This window comes from Trichomycterus rosablanca, chromosome 2 (genome assembly GCF_030014385.1).
Source record: "Trichomycterus rosablanca isolate fTriRos1 chromosome 2, fTriRos1.hap1, whole genome shotgun sequence".
In the NCBI taxonomy this organism is placed as follows: Eukaryota; Metazoa; Chordata; class Actinopteri; order Siluriformes; family Trichomycteridae; genus Trichomycterus; species Trichomycterus rosablanca.
The window spans coordinates 34,296,483-34,308,665 of record NC_085989.1 but is presented as its reverse complement, the minus strand read 5'-3'; the positions used below and the strand labels follow the sequence as shown (position 1 = coordinate 34,308,665).

The 12,183-nt window shown below is 36.5% G+C and overlaps 1 protein-coding gene across 2 annotated transcripts in view; it reads left to right on the top strand.

Moving 5' to 3' along the window:
* rrm2b (ribonucleotide reductase M2 b) overlaps positions 1–11,625 on the top strand; it is a 19,842-nt gene extending 8,217 nt beyond the window's left edge. The window contains exons 1-9 of one of the 2 annotated variants that reach the window (XM_063014725.1): positions 1,095–1,151; positions 1,399–1,540; positions 6,032–6,148; positions 6,393–6,526; positions 7,978–8,072; positions 8,267–8,400; positions 8,513–8,617; positions 8,707–8,820; positions 10,863–11,625. In XM_063014725.1, the coding sequence (XP_062870795.1) occupies positions 1,400–1,540; positions 6,032–6,148; positions 6,393–6,526; positions 7,978–8,072; positions 8,267–8,400; positions 8,513–8,617; positions 8,707–8,820; positions 10,863–11,015 (993 nt within the window). In that variant the 5' untranslated portion in view covers positions 1,095–1,151; position 1,399 and the 3' untranslated portion in view covers positions 11,016–11,625. Of the gene's footprint in view, positions 1–1,094; positions 1,152–1,398; positions 1,541–6,031; positions 6,149–6,392; positions 6,527–7,977; positions 8,073–8,266; positions 8,401–8,512; positions 8,618–8,706; positions 8,821–10,862 lie in introns of those variants that run through there. The other variant, XM_063014717.1, reaches the window with a different exon arrangement.
* Positions 11,626–12,183: the final 558 nt, after the last annotated feature.

The following is a 12,183-nucleotide window of genomic DNA, read 5'->3' as shown; positions in this document are numbered from 1 at the left end:
AATTGATACACATGCATTTATACTTATGCGTATTTATTATAGATCAGATAAGATAAGCAATGTTTGACGTTCAGATTGTTAAATGTTTTTATAATAAAACATTGAAATATTGTAATTACACTCAAGTGTGTACACTGTAAAGTTTGTCCGCGACACAAACCCCCCCAATCCCCCCCCCCCCGCCCCGCCCCGCCCCCGCCCCGCCAATCCCCCCGCCGCGGGTATTTCCTGAAGACGGTATGACGGTATGAAAATCGGCAATATCGCCCAACCCTAGTCAGTACCACTACCAACCATAAGGAGATCACTTAACAACCAAGATCTTTATGGTCTGACTCCTAGACACACACGGCTCTTGACCAAGAAGTACAGGAAGGGATGACTAAAATACACCAGAACTTCTGGAACATAGAACATAGGGGTCAGACGTTTGTTAGCGCTTACTTTAGAGGTTATTGGGGCAAAAGAATGTTCCACCAAATACTAAGGCTGGGGGTTGAATGAACTTAAAATTATGCTAAAATTATAAGCTTATGTTATCAGAATTACCTGTATGTATAAATAAGTGTTCTTTTACTGAAACTTCATTAAATTTTTTACACATCACCAGATGGGTAGCACTGTCACCTCACAGCAAAAAGGTCCTGGGTTTGGTTCCCAGGTGGAGCAGTCCGGGTTCTTTCTGTGTGGAGTTTGCATGTTCTCTCCGTGTCTGCGTAGATTTCCCCCGGGAGCTCCAGTTTCCTCCCACAGTCCAAAGACATGCAAGTGAGGTGAATTGGAGACACAAAATGTTCCAGGACTGTTTTTGACATTAAAGACTTGAACTGCTGAATCTTGTGTAACCAGAATCTTGTGTAACCTGTCCTGTAGTGAATGTAACCAAAGCGTATAAAACATAATGTTAAAATCCTAATAAATAATAAATAATATACACATCACCATAGTACCCTGTAAGGTGAATGGGGTTAAGTATTTTTTTTTATTGCAACTGGAGAGTAATAGTAAAAGAAAACATTTTCGGTTTTGTTACATTTTAAACGTCAATCAGTTGATATTCAAAAATCAGTTGGTGTTTAAAACATAACATTCATTAAATGTTCCAAGTGTGTCAATAACACTATTCTTTGTAAGCTTGATCATTTTTAAAGGTATGTATGTTTTTTTTCTGATGTCAAGTGATTGTTTTGTTTGGTAAAACAATCAGCCAGTCTTTTCATGCTTTCTTAATAGAATACCGTTTTTCGAAAAAGCTTGTACCACATTTTACAAGCTGCATGCAACAGTTCTGTAGTTATTATTATTTAAGCTTTTAAATGTTTAATATAATGCAGCAGTGTATTATTTTAATAGTATGTTGACATTTAATACATAAAAATGTTTTCCTTATCTTCCCAGAATGGACATGAATCGACTTAGCATTGAAGATGAGCCACTTCTCAGAGAGAACAAAAGGCGATTTGTAATTTTTCCCATTCAGTACTCAGACATGTGGAAAATGTACAAACAAGCTCAGGCCTCATTCTGGACAGTGGAGGAGGTGATTATTTACCCAAATCTATTTTTTTTCAGAGGAATTGTTATGTTTCCGTCTGTCACAAGGTAACGACTCAACCACAGTGGTACCTTGAAACTCAACGTCAATTGGTTCTGGGAGTGGCGTTGAGTTTAAAAGGCGTTGTATTTCAAGGTATTTTTCCCATAAGGATGTATGTGAAACCTGTTAATGTGTTCCATGGTCCCGTGGAACTGCATATATTTTAGGCTTATGTAAAATAATGGGGATGTTTTTGACACTTATATACTGAAAATAACACAAATATAATATAAAAACAATGAAATTCAATAGCAAACAGTTACAAATAAATAACTGTTGCACAAAGCTGAACTTATTGTACTAAATCGAGCAAGGATTTTCATTAGTGGAGAGAACTTATAAGCAATAATAATTAACAGAAGTTAGTGTTTCTATGTCATAATTTTAATACATTAAGTCACTTTAAACCTTTTTTAATGATAAGCGTTTTAGACTCTCAAAAAAAGGCTGATTCTTACAATTTCTCAGAACCCCGAGCTGTAACACAAGTTTAAAAGTGAAACAGAAGAAAAATCCAGATAAACACAGATACATGTGGACACTTTCAGAGTGGATTTGACAGTTATTTCACACAAATGCAGATTCGTCTCATATGCGCACCGTTCAAGCCAAACGCTGCACAAAGTGGCTGTTCGTTGTTAATTTGAATTTAAATAAATCAATAAAACATGTTGTGTTTAAGGGAAACATCGAGTTGTAGGGTACAAATGCCTCAAAGTAGGGCTGGACGATATGGCTAAAATTTATATCACGATATAACTCCTAATTTCGATACGATATAAATCCGATATCGATATGAATAATACAAATGTCAGAAAAACTGCCAGGAACACCAACATTGAAAGGCTGTACCTGCGAACCTCTGAAAAATTTATTTGCAAAGTCTATGAAATCTCACCCTTTACAACTACATAATATTTTAGAAATAATAATAATAATAATAATAATACAAATAAATTAGCTTTCAACTTTTACTTGTATTCAGCATTTGTATACAAACAAATACACGACATCATTCTCAAATAAACATAAGCTTTGACAATATATAATATATTAACATATGTCTTAACCAGAGGTGGAAAGAGTACTAAAATATTGTACTCAAGTAAACGTACTATTACTTCAATTAATTTTTACTTACGTACGAGTAAAGTTACTAGTCTAAAAATCTACTCAAGTAAAAGTTAACTCATTTAAAATGTTCTCAGAGTAAACGTTACTTAGTTACTTTATTAACAGCGGGGGGGGGGGGGGGGGGGGGGGGGGGGGGTCTCTTCTGTGTAATGCAAACAGGACAAGTGGATATAAATCTCACAATAGTTGTTTTTAATTCAAATGTAATAGAAGAAACATGTTGATACAACATTTAAAACATTTAGGGGTGTGTAATGTGTCATTTTAGTCCCATAAAACTTGTTAAAACTGTATAACCACTAGTGATGTGTCGTAGAATTATTTTAATCTATTGAACGGCTCTTTAAACTGAAATAAAGGGATCGATTCGCGCTTCTGGGAGTCGTTATGTATATATATACGGCTCTTTAAAAGGAACCGAGACAAAAGATCCGACTCCCCGTCGCAGAATTCACTGCAGCAGTTTCCCAGACGCGATTTCTTTAGCGTTTATTATTTTACTCAGTAACGGATCTTATTTAAAATGTAGCGAATTACAATTCTTAATACAAAACATACTGAAGTAAAAGTAAAATTACAGGCTGTGAAATCTACTTTAAAAAGTATAAGTACACAAAAAACAAAAAAGTACACTCAATTACAGTAACGCGAGTAAATGTAATTCGTTACTTTCCACCTCTGGTCTTAACTAACTTTAATCCACAACATGGACTGATTATTATTTGTATGTAAACATTTTCGAACAAAAGTGCTCAACCAGGATAAAGAATATAAAAAGTGCTTAAGAGTTGCTGCAGAATTTGCTGCAGCAGATGTTGTGCTTAAAGAATACAGAAAAAAAGAGTCTAGTCTTTCATCTCTTATCAACTATTTCTACTGCTTCTTTTTTTTCTGTGGATGTTCGTTCACTCACAGCTGTTGAACTCATTTAGCCACTAATATCCACCATGTTGTAGCGGAGTGTAATCAGAGCGGTAACGCTGGCTTCGTGCCCGTGGCGCACGTCATCACGCACTGACGTATGCATATCGATCGAATTTGTTTAAAAATCATATCACCATTATTGAAACATTTTCTATCGCGATATATATCGATATCGAATTATTGTCCAGCACTACCTCAAAGATTTTGAGTTTAGGGGGACGTTGAGTTACAAGGTACCGTTGTAGTATATGGTTTGGGGCTGCGAATTGTCCTTTTGATGATTTAAACATGACCATGATTAAAATCAGTAATCATGGTCATAGTCCATAGCACGGTTTAAAAGACAGGCAGGCAATAAAATACTAGTGGAATCTGTTATTATATTTTAAAATAACAGGCACAGGTTGAACAAACAATAAGACATGTGGAACACTAGACAAGAAACTCAGGGTCAGTAATACGCTAACATTAGAATAGATTTAAAAGAAAGCGGGTTAAACTGTTTTGTGTTTGTACAGTGCAAACAAGCATTTTTGTTCATTTTTAAAACCAGTATCACATTCAGATGTGATGTGCTGAACAGAGTGTACACAAAAAGGGACATTCTGCAAAGAAATCAGAATTTAGCACAATCCCAGCTTTGTTAACGTAGTGTGTGATATCTACACTAGCAGTCACTAGCAAGTGTCAATCATTCGCTGTCGGAAATAAAAATGAATTACTTTTTATTAACCTTTAGCATTATGGTCTTTATATGGCCTTATAAAACACTAAAATGAGCTTTAACCTTACAGAACACTGAGTTTTAATGTGTTGTTTTTGCTCTTACACAACACTTACATGATTAGAACACTTGTCCTTACCTAACACTTCAGTGATTGGTTTAAACTTTAACCCTGACTTGAATACAGTGTAACGGCATTGATGACTCAGCTCTACAATGACCCATACTAAACGACTTTTAGTATATACGGCGCTGTGAAGAACTATTTGCCTCCATCCCACTTTTTTGTATTTTTGTATATTTTTCACACTCATATGTTTTAGATAATTAAAATAAAAGACAATGATAACATAAAGAGTAAGTAAACAGGAGAAGTTTTTAGAAATGATAATTTCATTTATTAAAGGAAAGTGCTGTTCAGTCCTGAAAAAGTGATAGAGTAGGCCAAAATTCCTTCAAAGTGATGTTAGAGACTCATCACCAGTTATCACAAATGTTTGCTTGCAGTTGTTACTGCCAAAAGTGGCGCAACCAGTTATTAGGTTTAAAGGGGCAATTACTTACAATTACAGTAGTAGTAGTATTAGTTTATAAAAGTATTATACTTCTGTTATATTGTTGTACTTAGTACTTGTCTTTTAGTGATGTTGAAGTAAGAGGTTGATTATTTTGTTCAGTTCGGCAATTGCACTGGGGAAAAACTGTTTGTCAGTCTGAAGGTGCATGTCCTTAAAATCCTATAACGCCATCTAGGTACTTACTAGCTCAGTTTAGGCAGCGAGTTCTAAAGATGTCCTTCAGTGAGATGTTTAACTCACTCCTTAGTTAGAGTCCAGCCCCAAATTCATGTTAACACAAGCTGTACTGTTAGAAGACTGTTCATTGCTTTGGCTAGGTTACACACCCAGAATCTAGCCGAGCAGCTTGTGGTCATTTTAATCCACGCCACTGGCCATAGCATCTGATTGAGATTATTTTCATACTCATCAAACTACTGAGTGATTCTTTGTGCCCTGTGGATTAGGGAACTGTTATCTGAAAAAAAGAATACACCTAATTTTTATTAGAAAATTTGGGAAATGTTTTTAAAACCAGAGTGAGGTAAATGACGTCGTATTAACATGGTTAATACGTATTATATAAAAAATTATGCAGTAGCATTAATCACCTTTTAAATGACATTACTGTTTGTTTGTTTGTTTATTTTGGGATTTTAATGTCATGTTTTACACTTTGGTTACATTTATGACAGGAACGGTAGTTACTCATTACACAAGGTTCATCAGTTCACAAGGTTATATCGAACACAGTCCATGATTTAGTATCTCCAATTCACCTCACTTGCATGTCTTTGGACTGTGGGAGGAAACCGGATCACCCGGAGGAAACCCACGCAGACACAGAGAGAACATGCAAACTCCACACAGAAAGGACCCAGACCGCCCCAACTGGGGATCGAATCCAGGACCTTCTTGCTGTGAGGCGACAGTACTACCCACTTAGCCACCGTGCCGCCGAGATTACTGTAGTATTTACTGTAGCTCATTCAAGATTTAGTTACCGTAGTTAATTACATCTATTAGCATCCGAATCAAATTTAATAAATGCTCATTGCTTAATGTTATTATGTCTATTTTGTTGGTTTTATGCAGGTGGATTTATCGAAGGATCTGGCCCACTGGGAAAGACTGAAGCCTGAGGAGAGACATTTTATATCACGTGTGTTGGCTTTCTTTGCAGCGAGTGATGGCATTGTTAATGAGAACCTTGTGAGTTCATTTTAATCATCATACATACCCCTTTTCCAGGACATGGTGTAGGAAGAAGAATCTGTAATTCTGTAAATCTGTAAAAACAGATGTAAAAGATTTTCAAGATCTTCACTGATAAACTTCATTGTATTTTGTAAACATAAACTCGATAACAATTTTGTGCCCAAAATCTTTTATAAAGAAGGGGTATCTGTACAACTGTGGCCACTGAATGTCAGCATATTCTTGTGATTGCTTGCAGGTGCAGAGATTCAGTCAGGAAGTGCAGGTCCCAGAGGCTCGTGCTTTCTATGGTTTTCAAATTCTGATCGAGTGTGTGCATTCTGAGATGTACAGCATGCTCATCAACACATACATCAAGGATCTGAAGGAAAGGTGAGAGATTATTAGTGGGATCTGGTATTCCTGTTTACTCTGGGTACAACCTTCAGTTAAGGGTGTAGCAGGTGAAGGTGGCAGATGCAACATTTTTCAGTTGAGTGCTCATTGTGGTTACCTATTTTTTGTATCTTGAAGTTGTAATCAAGCATGAATTGGGTGTGAATATCTTAAAATGTAGAGTGGAAGGAAACCAAAGTATTGAGCCACTTTTGATTTTATGTAATGTACTCCCGGTGTATGAATTCACTTCAGATTTACACACACAAGGTCTGTTGACTTTTTACTTTTAAATCTAAACAATATAGCTTAGATTACATTTAGTTTTTTTCTATTCTTTTCATTTTCATCAACCGCTTTGTCCTGGTCGGGGTTGTTTTACAGCCCCAATTTTACCCCTGATTTTACCAGGCAACACTGGCTGCAAATCACAAATACACTGGGCAGTGAGCCAGTCCATTGCAGGGCTTGTTACAATTTAAGAAACATTTAAGAAGGTGTGTTATGTATATGAGTGTATGTATTGGGGGAGGGGGTCAAAGCTCTGAGATAAATTGGCATCCTGTGCATAGTGTTCCCGCTTTGTGTCCAGTGTTCCCTGGTAAAGCTGGACCTGATGCAACCCAGACCAGGGCGCTAATCCATTGCAGGGCTTTGGCCATGATAGACACATGTGTATGTGTGTGTATGTATATACACTGATGAGGCATAACATTATGACCACTGACAGGTAAAGTGCATAACACTGATTATCTCTTCATCACGGCACCTGTTAGTAGGTGGGATTTATTAGGCAGCAAGTGAACATTTTATCCTCAAAGTTGATGTGTTAGAAGCAGGAAAAATGGGCAAGCGTAAGGATTTGAGTGAGTTTGACAAGGGCCAAATTGTGATGGCTAGATGACTGGGTACGAGCATCTCCAAAACTGCAGCTCTTGTGGGGTGTTCCCAGTCTGCAGTGGTCAGTATCTATCAAAAGCGGTCCAAGGAAGGAACAGTGGTAAACCGGCGACAGGGTCATGGGCGGCCAAGGCTCATTGATGCACGTGGGGAGCGAAGGCTGGCCAAAAGACGAGCTACTTCAGGAATGGTTTGAGGAGCACAACAATGAGTTTGAGGTGTTGACCTCCAAATTCCCCAGATATCAATCCAAAAGCATCTGTGGGATGTGCTGGACAAACAAGTCTGATCCATGGAGGCACCACCTTGCAACTTAGTTAAAGGAGTTAAAGGATCTGCTGCTAACATCTTGGTGCCAGATACCACAGCACACCTTCAGGGGTCTAGTGGAGTCCATGCCTCGACGGGTCAGGGCTGTTTTGGCAGCATAAGGGGAACCAACACAATATTAGGAAGGTAGTCATAATGCTATGCCTGGTCTGTGTATTTATAAAATGTATATATAATTCCTCACAATGTTTTACAAAATTCTGTCTATTTCTTTTAAGGGAATATTTATTTAATGCCATTGAGACCCTGCCCTGTGTGAGGAGAAAGGCAGATTGGGCTCTACAGTGGATATCTGACTTAAATTCTACCTTTGGCAAGTTGCTTTTTTCTTTGTCTTAATTATTATGTCTTAACTTCATACTCATTTAATAATGATTCTATCACTAAGTCAAAGTGAATTCATGTAGCATGATTTAATAAGCATGATGCTGTCTGCTTTCCTAACATCATACATGTTTTGAGGAGCATTGTTGTAAAGTATAACTTTATAAAAACATATATTCACAGGGGAGAGGTTGGTCGCATTTGCTGCGGTTGAAGGAATCTTTTTCTCAGGGTCATTTGCTGCCATCTACTGGTTGAAGAAAAGAGGGTTAATGCCTGGACTTACCTACTCAAATGAGCTCATCAGCAGAGACGAGGTAAACGAAGGTTTTGAATGAGGGGTTGTAATATAAGAGGATTTAATCAGTCTATTCGCAATGTACACATTACTGGAGATGGATTTTTAACTGCTGTTTTGAATTTTTGCAGGGTTTGCACTGTAATTTTGCCTGCCTTATCTACAGCCACTTGGTAAAGAAGCCACCAGCGGACAGAGTGAAGGATATCATTACCAAATCCGTTAGCATTGAACAGGTCTGTACAACTGGGAAAAAAGCCTATCCTAAAAAGTCTATTGAACATTTCCCTAATGACAAAGCTAACACCATTGTTTGTCATTTTAGGAGTTTCTTACCGAGGCTTTACCAGTTGACCTGATTGGGATTAACTGCACTTTGATGAAACAGTACATCGAGTTTGTTGCTGACCGATTATTAATGGATTTAGGATTGCCTAAAGTTAGTAATATTATATTTATTTTGTTTCCTAGATTTTTCAGTGTAGATAAGTTATTTTTGCTACACTGAGCATTCAGTTTAACAAAGGATGTACATGGTATTCATTGAAATACACTGTGTACACACTGAGCTGACAGTTTGTACATCTACCTTGCAAGTACACGTATCATTTTATAAAATCCCATTACCAATTAATTCCATTCATCAGTGAAAAGGGACCTTAGACTAATGGTGGTCTTTTTACAGAAAATACTACTAATAATATGATCATAAGACCACAATAGGGAAAACAAGTCTTGAACTATTTTAATTTTAATTACTTCTTATATACTTATATGCTGTGCCAATTTGACAGTCTCTGAAAAAACTGCACTACAGTTATCTCTGTTCCAACACCTCACACAGAACCTTTCTTCTAAAAGGGAAGTGCTTAGATGCATGTCTAGAATTTGCACACAGTCATTTAGACAAATGATAATTCCTTTGGAACAATGAATTCTGGTCAGATGTAAAATAAACATTTTAGCACTAGTTCAGCTTGTCTTGTTTGCTAGAAGAAGAGATGCTTATATATGGGCAATAAAATTCTATACCTACATTAAAGAATAGAGGTAAAATCATCATAATATGGGTCTGCTTTTTTGTTGATGTTACTGTGGTATTACATTTCTCCAAAATGACATGTTGAAGAGTTTTATTAGCCAAGAAAGTAATGTGAGTTTATGTAAATAAATTATTCTCCTGACTAAATATTTCCAGCATAATAAATACTTTCATTATAAGTATTAAAAAAGTCTAGTAACAACGCAGAGCCTCATACACTTAACCAGTGAAACAGGTCTCCATTTAACACAAACAGGTTTATTTCTTTACAAAATGGCCCTAAATCCAAAGAATATGTGGTCAATGGTGTTCTTAGTGGCCAGAGTTGGTTGTATCCAAAAAATCAGTGATCATCTCCAATTACTTAATCCTGGTCCGAATCTGGTGCCACCTGGAAACACTGATTAAAGGACAGAAAAATACACTGGATAGGACGCCAGTTAATTCCAGCACATAACACACTTACAAATTATTTAATTAAACTTAAGGGCAGTTGAAAGAGACCAGATCGCATTCTGCATGTTTTGGTGGACAAGGGGAGAACACACAAAACTCCTCACAGACAGTAACCAGAAACCCATGTCCCAGGGACACATGTTGCTATGAGGCACCCATTGTCTGAGGCCATACCATGCAGCCTATAGTCATTTACAGTATAATTCAGTAATAATTAAGTACTGAACATAAATTAATTCAACATGGCATTTATTTATTTTTAATCTTGTGATAGATTTGGGGTGGAAGAGTGTGAAAGGAGGAGTCAATATTAATGACAAATGGTTTATGAATGCAGTTGTAGTTGCAGTTGTAATAGTGCAGTTGTAGGGTTAGGGATAGGGTTAGGGTACTGAACTACTGTTGGGCCCTTGAGCAAGGCTTTTAACTCTCAATTGCTTGGACAATATACTGTCACAGTACTGTAAGTCGCTTTGGATAAAAGCCTCAGCTAAATGCCGAGAATGTAAATGTAAATGAATTTATTTTAGAGGTAAAATATTAAAGTTTCTAATATTAAAGAATGAAACAACGTCTACTTTCAAGCCTTGATGTGGAAAATGGATCATTCTAACACCCTAAAATGAATTCTGGTTCTAAGATTGAGTGTAGTTCTAAGATTCATAACAGAGGTCTGTTTTAGGATTTATGTTAAAACACATTCATTTGGATGCTATGTTAATACTGTGGGCCACATGTAAGTGTATTCCATTAGAGAGGCCACAGACCAGATAAAATATGTCTGCACTATTGGAGGGCTGACAAATTGTACCTGTAGCCCATACGATGTAATGTGTAAGTTAGGTGTCCATGATACAATAGACTGACTGTTTAGGTACCTAAAATAAAGTAGGTGTACCTAATAAACTGGCATGAGATTGCATGAATGTTTGCATTCTTACTGATGTATTTATTTAAATGATTGTGCTTTCATTTTTTAATAGGTCTATGAAGCAGAGAACCCATTTGATTTTATGGAGTCCATCTCACTAGAAGGAAAAACCAACTTCTTTGAGAAGCGTGTGGCTGAGTACCAACGATTTGGAGTGATGTCAAATACAATGGACTGTGAATTCACCCTTGATGCAGATTTCTAAACCTACTCTAGAAGCAGAAATACCAGTTTACTAGTCTGTTACAATTTTAGATAGCTAGCTGCATTTGTTTTATTTATTATAACTGCTTAAAATTATTAAAATGTAGATACGGTACTATCTGTCCCACATAATTAAAAGTTGATGTATGTTGGTCATTAAAGACTAACATCTTTATTAATAGTTATAGTTATCAGGTACAGCATTTGCTATTTGGCATAGATTCTAGCATATGACATATTGCTGCACTCTCTGGAGTTGATGCACTTTTTGCATCTTTAACAGTCAAAATACCTCTCCGTAATCTTTTAAAAACTGATTTTATACACCTTTTAGGGTATGGGTGTGACCACACCTGCTGAACGTATTAATTGGGAATGGTGTTTACATGGTTTTGGTCATATTTATGCATTTATATCTTGCTACATTTGCTTAGTGTTGTGGGAAGATGGTAAACAATGTTTAATAAAACATGTAATTGCTGACTTTGTGTTAACAATAAGTGTTATTTATTAGTTTTATTGATTTGGTTGGTTTAAATGTGTATATGCAACATTTATGGTTCTACTGTACTCTATTAAACAGAAGCTAATTCAGAAAAAAAAAACAATTAAATAAACCTTGCGTGTGTATACATGTTATTAAACTACTGTATATTGTGTGTATATACTCACTAATGCCAAAAATATGTGGACACATAACCATGAGCTTGTTAAACATCCCATTTCAAAACTGAGCACTAGTGTTGGCACCCACTACTCTTTTCTGATAAGGTTTTCCACAAAATTCTGAAATGTGACTGAAAATTTGTGTCCATAATACACAAAGAGTTCAGGCATTGAAGTTGGATAGAAAGGTTTGGCCTGCAACTGTTCTGATTTCTTTCTATGGTTATCAGTAGCGTTGCGGTCAGGGCTTAATGAAAGTCACCGAAGTTTTTTTGCACCAAACTTATTAAACCATGTCTTTATTAACTTTGGTTTGTGAGCAGGTGAACAGTCAAACTAGAACAAGAAAGGGCCTTTCTCATACTGTTGCCACAAAATTGAAAGCATCAAATACATTTCTGTGAATAACTGTACACATATTACCAAGGAGTGGACCTGAACACCTGAACTCCTGAAGTAATTAGGATTCTAAAGTGATTTTTAAGTGTTTGTTTTACCATCCG